Here is a 14106-nt window from a genome sequence, read left to right on the forward strand (position 1 = left end):
GCGCGTACCGGCCGGATCAAAGCCGAGCAGAGGACGGGGGCAACTGCAATAACGGCTGTGTCCTCGCACCCGGGCACGTGCTGCTCTGCTGCTGGGTGCTCGTGTGTACGGGACCAGGCACCCTAGTACCTAAACCCGGGGACGCAGGGGAGCAGAACTGGGATGCGGACGTCTCATAGAAAGGCATGGGACTTTGTCCTGCCCTTGGCTGTGCCGAAGGGATTACGCTGCTGGGGATGCATTCAGGCCACCCGAGGAACTCATCACACAAAATTTGTGTGATTCCTTTATGCTTTTTTGACATCAGTCTAACCTCTACGGTTGACTGGCTGGAGACTAATTGCTGTCCACATGGTACATAGCGCTATTCATGGCAAATAGTAACGAGTGGTAAATCTTTGCAAAGGACAAGTTAATCAATTTTGAACTTGCTCTGAGAAGAAATAATTCTCTCAAGCTAAAGGCAGCGTAAAAAAAATCCTCATTTTAAAAGAGTGATTTTCTGGGAGGAAAGAGTAGGACCTGATGGTAAAGAGTAGGACCTGAGGATATCTTGAGGTCCCTTCCAGCCCCTAACATCTATGCAAAAATACCTAGCACAAAGCAGCAGCGGTAGCTGTCTTCTCTACACAATCATTATTGCAGAACAAATGATTTCTTGGCAATTATATTCCTTGAAACACTGAGAAAAACCTTACATCCAAACCTTTTCTGCCCTTCAATAATTCCTTGCTGTTTTGAGAACAGCCTGCTGGCACGGGATGAGCTAATGGAATAAAAGGCATCAAAAGCGGCTAGCAAGCCATTCCTCAGACGGGTGCTCCCGTGCATCTCCTCACCATTACAGCCAAGTTCTTCTGTGTTAGAAACCAGGCACTCAGGGGACTCCACCGTGGGTTTGACTGGCTGGAAATTTCGGTTTTCAAAAGGCAGCCTCTCAACCTGAATCTGTAAAGGACGGAGGGATCAGCAAAAGATCACCGGCGTAGGACAGCTGTATGCAAGAGCCAGAACATGGGCCACTTCGTGCTCCGATTTGGACGACCTGAAACGCTCCATTTCGGCTAGCGACAACCAGGCATCTGGATCTGAGCCTGGATTTCCCCTACCCCACCAAGGCTTCGCTGGGCTCAGAGCTCTTGGGATGGTCTCAAGTTGCGCAACAGCCACGTCTTGGGGGAATCAAAGCAGGAGGCCACTGCAGCTAAAAGCAAGAGCTGCTACACCTGCACTGTGCCAGCCCACAGGGATCCCCTGGACACTGGCCCACAGGGATGCAGCGTTGCATGCGCAGTCGTGCAGGAGCAGGCCCTCCCAACAGATTTCTTGGGTGGAAATGCAATCGAAATGGCCTTTCTGCTAGATCCGCCGCTAGCCTGGGGTCTCGTGGCTCTTCTGCACCCCGCTGCAATGTAGAAGGGCAAAGGCACCTTTCGTGGCAAACAGGCCGTGCTTCCTTGCAGCCCTGCCGCTGATAAACCTCTCTCCTATCTGCGGCTGGGCCTGGGTCTATTCGTGGGCTACAAGCAGAGGTCTCTTTTATCCCAGCATCAACCATTTTACCCCAGGGCAAAGTGCAACCATTTAGATGCCCATGTCCATTGTCTTGGGATAAATCCGAGAGAGGGGGGTAAGAAGGACAGTGGTTTGTCCCAGGACATTGCAAAGTGTGTCTGTACCATTATCCCCATCTTGCATCACTGAAATAATGGCAGAAAAGTGGCAGTGCCATCAGCCACTCACTAAACCCCGATCAGAGGGGCGATGTGTGTACTCGCTAATCCCAGGACATTTCTGTTCTGGGACAACCGCAGGCACAACATGTCCGGGGACAAATGCAACGTCTGCTCCTAGCCATAGACATTGGAGCGCTTGTCACTTAATAAGATCAGCTTATGCCGCAAATCCGCACTTTGCTCCAGATGATAACAGCTCATTGCCACTGCCAGCAAATCCAGCTCTGCCCCAGGACGGCCGTCTCCTGTAGCCCAACCCCGGCTGATGTGGGCTCGTTGCTAAACCACAACAGGTCTTAGAGGGCAGCAAGCGTGGGACTTTATAGCTGCTCTTTGTGGATGATGCTGCCGCAGCCCCCCTGCCCCTCTCCCCCCAGAGCTGGATTTAGGACAAAGCAGCCCACCGCGGAAAGACACGCTGGACAGACCTGAACTGATGGGTTGATGTTCAGAAGCTCCCGTGGGCTTAAAGAGGGGGTGGAGGACACCTTGGCCATGTTCCTTACAACAGCTAAGAGAGGCAAGAGCATGAGCCGAAGGGGCGGTGGAAGGGAGACAGAGGAGTGGAGGGAAGGGGGCTATATGGGTCACTTAGCTCTTGCCTAGGTTAACCCATATAGGCCCAAGTGCCCCGTATAGGCTTTCTCCCCCCGTGAGTGAGGGGATGCAGTTCCTGCTGCTTTCCCAAAAGATGTGGGCATGATGCCAGCAAAACCTAAAGCTCATAGACACTTCAGCAGTGGCTATGATTCAAGTCGGGAGACGGCATGGTCACAGCAAGCTACTTGCGGGAAAAAGCAGCCTTGACCTCCAGAAGCACGCTGGCCTCCGAAATAGTGGGGGAAATGCCAAAAAAAAATAGAGGCTGTCACTGCAAAGCCACTTGTAGCACGCTCTGGGAGGCTTGTGACCGCCCCGGTGGGATGGGGCGATGGGGGAGTGGGGGTACTGGAGGGAGCCTACGCTGCAGAGAGCATTGCCCGCACACAACGGGGTGTAAGCCCTTCCCCACATGGGCTCACAGAGCCAGGGTTTCCCCCGGGGTCTAGAGGGAATCGGGTACCAGAGCAAAGACTACAGCATCCTGCAGAAGTGGGGCTGGCAGGGACCTGCAGAGGTGACATCTAGTCCAACCCCTGCCTGGGGCAGGGTCGGCCCTGTGCAGACCAGCCCAGACAAATCCATCATCTAACCTCTTTGTAAAACTACCATAATACAGCACAGACCTCACACCCGAACCTGCCGTGGGGAAAGCAGGGGGGCCGCGGCAGGCAGTGTCCTGCTTCTGTAAAGGGTTGTTAATACACACCCCAGAGATGCCAGGCAAAGGCTGTGCCCCCACTACAGAGGATGGACCCCCCCCGCCCCTGCCCAAGTCCATACCAATCTGTTCATGGGGTAAAACTCCCTCCTGACCCCAAATGTGGCACTGGTCTGACCCTGAGCAGAGGGGCAAGCCCCTCCAGCTTTGGAGCATTAGATCACGGGAAATACTGTGCCAATCTAAACCCGCTTTGCTGCACCTTCAAGCCACTGGTCTCTCTGGGGCACGAGAGAAACGGTGCTTCCCCTCTGATTGCAGCCCTGCAAGCGCATGGTGGGTGAATCAATAAGGTATATACAATAGTCAGAGCCAGCCGGCACCAGCACAGCGTTGGCAGCGCTGCCCCGCACCACGGCAGAGCCCGGGTTGGCTGAATCTCCTCCATTGAATTGGATGGGGAATGAATTTTCAGCTGAAAATGGAGGTTTTTCACCAGGCATTTTTGCAGGCCCAGGCTTGGAAATCCAAAGAGGCTCCTATCTGCTTGGCCAAAAACTTAAGAGTTTCAATTCTGGCCAAGCACGGAGACGGGCTGCTGTCATCGCAATGCAAACACGACGAAGTTGGATCCAGCCTGTGTGGCTTCTTGCCAGCCAGATCCAGACGTGGAGGAATGAGTGGTAGCCACGGGGGTTATTGCAGCGCTCGCTCACCCCCCATCCTCAACAGAGCACTGTACCCCGGGTTTTGTTGCCCACAAACCCGAGCCTGCCCCCCATCTCCATCCCTGCTCTCCTGGCTACCCATCGCCAGCCATAAGCACGGGTGTGGGGCCTCATACGTGTTGCAAACACCCTCGGGGGGGGGGACACCGCACCCCCGGTGTGTCTCCGGCCTCCCAAAGCAAACAACCTTCGCTCACCGGGACTTGTGCCCCCCCACCATGTCCTGGAGGGGACGGTTTGCTGACCAGCCTTTTAGGTCTTGAAAGGTTTGGTGTAATATTACCCTCCCAAGAGGAGAAAGGAATAATTAACCCCTTGCCTCCAGAAATGCAAGTGCCAAGGGTGGGGAGGGTTTGCTTGGGGTGGCAGGTGGGCATGCTCCAAGTTGTAGTTACCAGGTGTCCAGGTTGTAGCTGTATTGGTCTAGAGGGAAAAAAAGCAATCAGGACTCCTGGCAGAGGCAATATCTTTTATTAGACCAGCTAGATTTTTGCAAAAAAAAAAAAAGTCTTAGTTATGGTGCTTTAACTACAACCTGGAGCAGCCAGCTCGAGTGCAGACCATGGTGCCCACCCGTGGCTGGAGAGTGGACTGTCTGCCATAGCTCATGGGCCCGTGAGCTCTCACCGGTGGGGCCGTCTCATGGAGTCCGAGGGGGGTCCTGATCTCCCCGTGCTCCTCTACCACGTACGAGTTATGTGCCACTGGCCAGCGGCAGGCCCTGCTAGCTTGCCCTGGCTTGCAGAGCAGCATGCAGATGTGTGATCATTCGTCCCCTGAGGGAACAGATGCTGAACAAGGCAGGGTTTTCTGGTCAATGGGGCTAGAGACTCCAGCCCCCAAACACATGCGCACAAGAGCCCTCAAGACAACACCATGGAGACCCCAGCACCGGGAAGAAAGGGGTGACAACAGGCCTTGCACCCCGAGACTTATCCCAGTTGCTCTCGACCAGGGTGCCGGAAGACCCTTTGAAGGGGCCACGCAGTGTCGGCGCTGGCAGATGTGCCAACACATCTGCACAAAACACACCCCAGCACGCGGGAAACGTCCCGCCCGGCCGTGCTCGCCCAGAGCTCTTTGCAACCCGGGAAGGGCTCCGGTATTTTTCTGTGGTGAAAGCAAACAGCGAGTCTAATAACGACGGAGTCTAACGAAGGTGCGAACCTCAGGCTTCAGAGAGCCCAAGCGGCCACGACGGTCCGGGAGGCCTGGCATAGGGACCTGCCTGTGCTTGGCTCTGGGCATCCCACCTGGGCCCATCGCCTGCTCCCTTTGGAGCCTCTCCAAGCTCCCCCTGCCCTGTCCCCTCCCCAGGCTTGGGGAGCTGGTCGCACAACCCACGCCTGGGTGGGCAGTGGGGGCCCGCGAGTCATAACATGATGTTATCTCCCAGCGACTCTCGCCTTTGGAGGGCAATAACCCCTTCCTGCATGGGACCGGGGCAACGCGGCCAGCAAGAGCACCCGGGACGCTGCGCAGACCCCCAGCAGGCCTTCCCCGAGGGGTCCCAGCCTGCGGTGAGCTGCCCCGGAGGGATGCATTTCCATGCTTCCCCGACGCCCAAGCTTGCTCCACGCCAGGCCTAGGGGAGAGGGGTCTGCTCTGAGCATGGTCGGGCCCACGTGAGCCTTCTTCTGCAGTGGTGCCCAGCCCTGGTGCTGGGCCTCTGTCCAGCCAGGAGTTTCACCCGTAAAGGGAATTCATGGATCTGCTCTGCCCCGTGACACGCGGTCTGGTCCAGGGCTTTGGGTACAGGCAGACCAAGGGTTTTGAAAGTCGGGGTGTGGAAGGGTGGTGAACACTACGCCTATTTTTCTCCAGTTCAGGAGAAACTGGAAACCTTTATAATGTGCTAGGGGCCTGGCGCTAATATTATGCAGCTTAACATCGAAGCAGAAACCAAGGTAACTACTGGCAAGTGCACTCGTTTGCTAGCTCATATATGACATTTAAAAACAAACCACAACCAACTAGGCTGGGTATTCTGCCCCATAATCATTATACTTAAATGTACGCCTTATTCAGATTCCCCAGACAAAAATCAAGCTTTCTTTGGTGTCTTGAAAATGCCTCCAGTCCTTCACTGTCAGTCCTTTCTGCACCTGGAGTAACGTGACCACACCTGAGTTCAGGTTTCTAGCAGAGCTAAAAACCAGTCTGCCAGGTGATGAAATAAGAGAGACGTTATCAGGAATGGCTAATAGGCGGCCGAGGAAAGGATAAGCGTAGCAGAAAGGGTAGTTTGAGGAGTGGAACAGCAAGACCATTATAAAGGAGAGAGGGTGGTTCACACGGAGGGAGTGGAGAGAGATTAGCAGGAATCCGGAGGCGTCTCCAGACGGGGACCACGACGCGCTCTGCAAACGTCACGGCACTGGGGCCGTGCCAGGGCGAGCGATGCAGCACCGCCCTCGTGCGAGACTTGAGGCACAGCACAGGTTCCCCGGCGCCGCACGACGGGCCAGCAACGGAGCTGGCTGTCACCCGGGGGTGTCGGGTCAGTGACTGCACAGCCAAGAAACCAGCTCGGCGGCAGGGGCCGGCCCACCGCTCCTCGACAAGCCAGAGCAAGGATTCATTCAGCCTGGTGCCCTGGGCTCTTCCCTCTGCCCGGCTGGCACTGCTAGCTCGGGGGCCCGCTGGCTTGTGAGATCGTGGGCACCGCTAGCTGCAGCCACTTCCCAGAGCCACAACCTTGTGCAGCCCCAGCCCTGCCGGCACCAGGGAGACGAGTCACTGGAGATGGAGAGGCTGGTGCATGCATGGGACAGCAGCCAGGCATGTGCTGGAGACTTGCAGAGGGGGAAAAAGCCCCTGGGGGAGCCCAGCACAGCAAGAGCAGCTGCTCCCCACAAGCCAGCCAGGGGCCCAGGCTGAGCTGCAGCAGGAGGGCAGCTCTGCTCCCCCCACCCCGGTGGCAGTACCAAGCATGCCTTCCAAATGGGGACCAGCCCAGGGCCGGTGGGAAAGGAGCCCAGGAGTCCTGGGGGGAAATCATGGCTTCTGGGCTACCCAGCATCATCCTGGGGGCACGCGCTCACCTGGCTCTGGCCAGCTGCTCTCCCTGCTGTCACTCCCATGGTCCTGGGGGGATGCTTCTGGGTCCTCGTGATGTGGCCCGAGGAGCTCGGGGCAGATCTAGGGGCTCACGGAGATCTTCCCAGAGGGCTCTGGCTCCAGCAGATCCTTCTTCCCACCCCCTAGGAGCCAGTGCAGGCCCATCTTCTCCAGGCTGGCACTTGGTGTGCCCAGGGAGGGAGCTCCCCACACGGTCCTCACCATACCATCCCCCGCCCTTGGCCTTGTGCCGGCCCTGTGCTCTGTCCAGGTCACGCCCTGCAGACCTGGGGGTCACTTCCGGCTTGGCCTCTGGGCAGCACGAGTCTGGCAGTCGGACCCGGCTGCCCACTCAGGTTCAGTCCCTTTGCAGTAGCTGACCAGCCGGCAGCTCCACACAACCCAGGAGGGGGCAGGGAAAACTGCAGCCCCTGGCTGGGAAATTCTCCCTTTGGCTTCCAGGCAGGTGGACCACCAGGCATAAGGCAGCTTCTTCTTTTCCCTCCTTGCTGTGTGCCTTCGAACAGCTGGCGCCAGGCCCTGGTTGTATCCTTGGGGACCCCAGAGGCTGGAGTGGCAATGAGGGTGCTGCCATGAGGGCTAGAACAAGGTTGTAAGACCTTGGCTAGGACAGTGCAGCCTCCCTTGCAGGGGGTTGTGGGCAGGGATTGAGGGGTCACTGTCTATGCTCTGTGACCTCTGGCCCTGCTTCCATGGAGGGTGGACACTGGAGGAGACACCCCAGCTCTCCCAGGTCCCTGCCACATGTTAAGTATATAATGCAATTCATGTGTCAGTCATGCAATAAATGTAGACCAGAGGCACGTGCAAAATCATTATCAGGTCATAAAAACGGCTGTCCAGCTACGAAGTTGGTGCTTGAAAACGTGACAGCTTGATAGCTGGCTTCTATCCAGCTTTCATTTGAATGCATGGCAGGACCCCCACGTGTGATCCCAGGCCAGGAGGCGGACGGGCAACAGCTCTGGCATCTCCCTGCCAGTGCCACAAAACAACGTGGCATGGTAGCTTCTTGTGTGCCCTACGAGCACACCAGCCAAACGCCCGTGACCCCAGGCAGGGGAATGGGTGCTGATGAAGCCACCCTGGCCCCATCCCATCCCTGGACTGTACCCGGAGGTGCTGCATCTCTTGGGTGAGAGGCTGTTAATTTGGATGGAGCACTGGGCTGAAAGAAGATGGGACTGGATCTGTAAGGCTGCTGGGGCAGGAACCATGAACCTGGGCTGAGATGGGAAGGGAGCAGGCCGGGCACTGAACAGGGCGCTAGGGTTTCCCTTGGTCAAAGTGGCGCTGGTTTGGCCACATCTGGCCCTTACCTCCAAGCAAGCCTCTCTAGGCCGAGCTCCCCGGAGGGGATGGAGGGGAAGGGGCCTGGTGCCACGCGATGCTCGGGACAGGGGCTGGCTCCAAGGCAGGAAGGATCCATGCACAGAGCCAGCCACACCATGCACTTCTCCTCTCCAATAGAATATTTATATAGATATAGAGATGTATATATTAAAATTACATTTCTCTTTACAAAAGCAATTCCACCACGGGCTCAGGGCATAGCTCAGCGGGGCCCAGAGGGCGCCTCGGCAGTCCTGGCCCCGGCCCTCGCTCCGCTCTGCCCTGCCCCGGATCCCTCTCCCACGCTGGCAGGGGCTCCATCCAGAGTCCAGCAGCGGGTCCCGCAGCGGGTGGGGTGCAGACAACCCCGTGACTGCATCTCAGGCAGCGTCCGCTCCACATCAGGCTCCTCGGCTTCCCCATGCCGCTGTCACCGCCTGCAGAAGCAAGGACAGCGGGTGAGCAGGGAGTAAGATGCGGGCCTGATCCTGAGGCACAGCACCCTCTGTGGGGCCTCACAGGATCAGGCCCCCAGCAGCTGGCTCCTGTCCCGTGCCTCTGAGCCCAGCCTATGCTGCGGGCAGGGGTGCTAGGAGCTGTACAGAATAGCTGTGCCCACGGTGCCCTGCCACAGAGCCAGGCTCTGCCCTTTCCACCCCCAGCCCGAGAGGTGACCGGGGGTGCATTCACCCTGCCCAGCAGAGCAGGGGCTGGCTTGACTCTCGCAACTACCATAGACAGACAGAGGCAGTCAGTCTCTGTGGCCCATATAGCCCGTGGCCTGCGCCGTGGCTGTGTCCAGAGGCCACCAAGGGCTGCAGCAGCTCCCTGTCATTTCTGTGCGACATGGAGGTGTGGGTGGGAGCGGGCCAGGGCCCGAGACTCCCTCACTCGTGGGCAGTCAGTGCAGGGGTGCGGGACTGGGGCCAGGGGCTGCGTACTTCTGCCTGGCAGTGCTGTAGGGGTCCAGCAGGTGGGAGCTGGCCTGCTCCAGATTCCAGTCGAACATCTCCAGGACCTTGTGGCACTCCACTCGGGACTTCAACCCCAGGCAGAAGAGCTGCTCCACCTGTGAACGACAGGGCTCGGGCTGTCAGTGGATGGCGCTGGGGTCTCGGGCGCAGATCCGAGGCACGGCAGGCCCGGGCTCCGCAACTGGTGTCTGAGCAGCGGCAGGGAGGAGCGATGCCAGCCCCGCCTGGACCCAACAAGGAGGCTCTGGCAACAGACGCGGCGGCTGGCACGGGGCTGTGTGTCATACCCCAGTCAGCCGGGAGTGGTGTGATGCACCCTCCCAGCCCTATTCCCAGTGCCCAAGGGCATGAGCTTGCAAGGGAGCTGAGCCGTACCCCCAGCCATACCCTCCACGGCTCCAGTACCGTTGCACGCTACCCCGGAGGATACGGTACCTTCAGGTACTGGATGGCACGCTGGACGTTCCAGCCGTGGTTCTGCAGGGCGGTCTGGCACTCCTCGGTCGTCACGCCGTGCACCGTGTCTTGGACCTGTGGCAGACGCACCCCGTGAATGCCTAGTCCAGCTCACCAGGACCTCAGCTCAGAGCCTGGCGTGGGGCCATGGGACAGGTGGGAGAGGATAATAAGGAGAGGGGGGAAGCTGAGGTAGGTATGGATGGGGCAGTGTCTACTGTGCCCATCTTCACGGCCTCTAGGCACGGGCTGGCGGGTCTGTGAACACCAGGCAGATGGCCCAGGACCTGCCAGGGAAGGGGCTTCCCTGCCTCAGTGTCCCAGGTGCAACCCAGGAGTCCGGACCCGCAGCCCACTCTCCCTCCTCTGCCGTCAGCCAGAGTGTGGGAGTGACTGCCCCTTTAAAACCAGGGCCGTGCTGTTCCATGCTTCTACAGCAGCTGCAACCCCAGACTGGGACAGCAGGGGGTGCTGCGGGTCCTGGCACCTACCAAGGACAGGAGCAGGACTCCTGGTCCCCCCCAGCAGCAATGGAAGAACAGGGCCCCCAACCTAGCACTGTTAGCGGCCTCCTGACTGCCCACATCCCAGCCCCGCGGGCGTGGGGACTGCCTGCTCCAGGGAGGGGGCGTTGATCCCATGCCCTGCGCAGTCCCCAAGGGCCCTGCCACACCCTCGAATGAAAGCTGGATAGAAACCAGCTACAAAGGTGTTGCACTTTTTCAAGCACTGACTTTGTAGCTGGACAGCCATTTTTTGGGTGTAATACTGACTTTGCATGTGGGGCCGGTCTGCATTCATTGTGCGACTGACCGGTGAACTGCGTGATATTAGGTAATGTGTGGCAGGGATCTGGGTGTCCCACCCCTCCTTGGTCCAGCTGGCAGCAGCGGTTGCACCATGCCACAGAGGTGGCTGCAGTGTGGACTCCTCGGTCCCGGGGCATAGCCTGGGGGCTCAGAGGTGGGCAACTCCTGGTCCTGGAGAGGCCACAGCCCCAGTGCTGGGTGGGTGACCCAGGGCTGAGGCATGCCAGGCTTGCTATGAGGGTGATGGGCAAGAGCTGGGTGCCAGCGCTTGCTGGGACCTGCCCCCCAGCAAGCCCAGAGCCTCTGGGAGATAGGGTGGATTAACCCCTGCAATGCCAGCCTTGTGGGCATCCCCTGTGGGGCTGGAGATCTCCAGCCTCCAGTGTGTGCTCCCCCAGGACCCTGCACACATACCCCTCAGCTGCCCACCGGGAGGACCCAGGCGTTGGGAGCACCCATCACCCAGCCGGGCCTGGACTGAAACATCCTCCAACCCCCGCCCCAGGGGCAGGAATTTCCCTTTCTTTCCAGCTGGATCCCATGACTCAAGGTGGGCGGAAGGAGGGGGCTGGGCTGTCTCTTCTCCCCCAACACTTGCTCTTTAACCCCGTGCTGCCAGGGGATTTCATTTCAGCCCCTCTCTGCCCCCAGCCATCACTGCCTCCCCCCCTTGGGTGCTGGGGGTCTCGGCTCCCCACCTGGCCTCTGGCCCAGGGCTGCCCGGGCCAGTTCCTCCCACCTGGCTTCAGGGAGGGTTGGGCAGTGGGGGCCCGGCACCGGGACATGGGTTGCCCCAGGAAAAGGCCTGGGGCTGAGCAGCAGCTGTGAAGCCCGTGTCCCGGGTCTGGGCAGCCCTGCGGCCCCCGCTCTCAGCACCTGGAGCAAGCCCGGGACGCAGGCAGCCCCTCAGCTCAGAGCGCCAGGGACCCCCGACATCAGTGTGACGTGGTCTCCCCAGGTCACAGCCCAGCTGCCATGGGGGAAGCCTGCTGCCTGACACAAGCCTGGACCTGGCAGCCCAGGGCATTGCTGCCTAGTGCTGCTGCACAAGGGCAGACAGGGGGGCAGCGGGCTGGGGCTGGCGGGGAGCTCCTGCCTGCCACGCTCTGCCTGTGCTGGGGAAACGAAGCTGATGCCTGTCCCCTCTGCCCTGCAGAGCAAGGAGCCAGGGAGGAACAGCCCAGCAGGTGGGAGCCACCAGCCTGGGCCTGTCTACACCAGGGCCCTCAGACAGGTAGGGCCTGTCTACACCAGGGCTCCCAGTGGGGCAGCCGCTCCAGGCACAGCTCTGCCAGGGCACCTGGAGGCAGCGGCTGCCCTGTGGGCTTGGCTCCAGGCCACCACTGAAGGGAAGGGAGGTCAGGGAGCTGCAGTGAGCCACTGCCGGGGAATGCCGTCACACCAGCCGATCCTGGCAGGCGTGTCTGCCCCCACCCAGGCTGTGGCTCCCCACGGCGCCGGGTTCAAGGAGGATGGGGCCCCGAGCTGGCACTGGTATAGATGGCGCCTGGACTGGTCAGGCCTGGCATGTAGCGCTGCATGGCTGCCCCCAGGGCACGTGCGAGAACCCCCAGGGATGGTGCAGGGGAAACTGAGGCACAGGCAGGGGAAGGGGCTCTCTGGGGGTCTCACAGCCCTGCCACCTCACTCAGCTCCTGCGGCCTGGGGGCTCTAGGGGACAGGTGTCTTCCAGCCCCTCGCGGCCTGGGTTCGGGGGCGGCTCTGCTCCGACCGGCCCACATCCCTCCTCCTCGGCGCCCTCGCACGGCCTGACTCACCAGGCGGATCTTGTCGGAGGGCCGGAAGGTGTCAGGCCCGTCGTAGATGATCTTCTGGTGGCTGCAGGAGGTGCGCACAGTGCACCGGTTGCTGTTGTTGGAGGAGAAGTTGGCCCGGCTGTCCAGCTGCTGCACCATGGGCCGCACGGTGGCGGTGGTGACCACGCGGGCAGGAGCTGGAGCCAGAGCCGGGGCTGCAGCCGGGGCCTCCTCGGAGCTCCCAACCTTGAAGAACTTTTCGTACTTGTCCAGGTAGGACGGGCGCTCGGGCAGCAGGTAGTAGTGGGTGCTGCTGACCTTCTTGCCGTCCTTCACGATGGGCAGGATGCAGGGCCCCCGCAGCCCCTCCTTGCCCTGCGCCTGGATCACCTTGGGGGTGGCGTACTTGGGGTCCAAGGCGAAGCTCTGCGTGGTGGGCATGGGCTTCCCGGGAGAGGTGGAGAGGGTGCAGCCCCGGGGCTGGGGGGACCCCGCCGTCGGCGCCATGGGGCTGGGCGTCCGCGAGCCGGGCTGCGACAGCGGGTCGCGGGGCGGCAGCTGTGGCGGGCGGTCGTCCTCGCTCCCCGAGGCCGGGGACAGCTCCCCCGACCAGCGCCCGTGCTCGTTGCGCCGCACAGGCCGGGGCGGGATGGGCACGCGGGGTGGCACTTGGGGCTTGTCCTCGCCGGGGCTGGGCGTGGAGGCCAGAGAGCCGGGCCCCGGGGGCACGTGCAGACGCTTCATGCACTCCTGCTGCAGCTCCTCAAAGATCTCCGTGGTCTGCGACAGGCTGGGCTGCTTGGCCGGCTTCGGGGGCAGGAAGAGGTTATCCTCCAGCAGCAGCGAGCCCCTCTCCGCAGCCGCCGCTGTACTCTCGCCCTCGAAGCCGTAGTTGGTTTCACCTCTGTCCCAGGCGTGGGGAGGCCCTGCCAGCCCGTGCTGGGCAGCTCGCGGCGCGCTCAGGGCCTCGGCGCTGTTGATGGAGCACACCTCGAAGTCATCCTCGTCCTGAGCCACGTCGTCGTAGGCGGGAGGCGGCGGCAGGGGCCGTGCGTCCCAGTCTACCACTGGCGTGGGGTGCAGCGGCCTGGGCAGCGCTCGCGTGGGGCTCTGCGGGGGCGTCTTGTCCAGCAGCGAGAAGGCCTCCATGGCCAGCCTGGCGAGGGACGGGGCGCCCAGCTCCCTGCCGGGTGAGGGCGTCAGGGGGGGCAGCTCCTCCTCGAAGTCGATAAGCGTCACCTCGCTGCCCGGTGCCGTCTCCCCCTTTGCCCGGCCGGTCTGGCGCTCACCCACCTTGGTGCCTGGCACGCGGGCCGACGGCTTCACCAGTCGCAGCCCCCGCGGCGGGCCCGGCTTCTTCAGGCACAGCCTCTTGAGCCCTGCAGAGAGGCCGTCGTCGTCCTCGCTGACGGGGTCGTACGAGGGCTCTGGAAGGGGGAGCGAGAGTGAGGCCATGGTGGGGCGAGGGCACCCCCCTCGCCCGGGTGGAGGGAGCTGAGGCGATGCCCCTCCAGCCTCAGGGCTGAGGGGACAGGCAGGGCTATGGCCAGGCACCAGGGCGGCACCGTGCCCTTCACAGCAAGCCTGGGTCCCCCAAAATCCCCCTCCTGGCCCAGCTCCCCACACTCTGCACATGCCCCTTGCTCCCAACCCCCACCCCCGCCTGCCCAGGCCCCTCCTGAGCCCTGTGCCACCCGTGACAGGCTCTGGGGTGCAGGACAAGGCACCCCAGACCCAATTCTCCCTCGTGCCCCAGGGCAGGGTCTGATGTTAGGACCCCGAGCAGCCGGCCCCCTCCTGCCTGTGCTCAGCCTCTGCTCGAGTCAGCACCGTGCCACTGCCGTCTGGGAGGCAACACGCTGCATGCATCAGCCCCCGTGCTCTCCCCGCCCTCCCAGCATGTGGGACGTGCCCCGTGGGCCAGACGCTCCGGCCTCCTACCTGGCCTCACTGCGCCCGACGCCCGAGGCAG

General features: G+C 61.1%; 1 protein-coding gene across 8 annotated transcripts in view; it reads right to left on the bottom strand.

Moving 5' to 3' along the window:
- Positions 1-8260: 8260 nt before the first annotated feature.
- TNK2 (tyrosine kinase non receptor 2) overlaps positions 8261-14106 on the bottom strand; it is a 30485-nt gene continuing 24639 nt past the window's right edge. For all 8 annotated transcript variants that reach the window (XM_090050987.1, XM_090050985.1, XM_090050981.1 and 5 more), the window contains 4 exons: positions 12156-13561; positions 9548-9643; positions 9080-9207; positions 8261-8575 (listed from right to left, as the gene is read on the bottom strand). In XM_090050987.1, coding sequence (XP_089907113.1) covers positions 8569-8575; positions 9080-9207; positions 9548-9643; positions 12156-13561 — 1637 coding nt within the window. In that variant the 3' untranslated portion in view covers positions 8261-8568. The remainder of the gene's footprint in view (positions 8576-9079; positions 9208-9547; positions 9644-12155; positions 13562-14106) is intronic.

The sequence above is a fragment of the Crocodylus siamensis genome, chromosome 6, assembly GCF_052110815.1.
Source record: "Crocodylus siamensis isolate JL-2025a chromosome 6, ASM5211081v1, whole genome shotgun sequence".
In the NCBI taxonomy this organism is placed as follows: domain Eukaryota; kingdom Metazoa; phylum Chordata; order Crocodylia; family Crocodylidae; genus Crocodylus; species Crocodylus siamensis.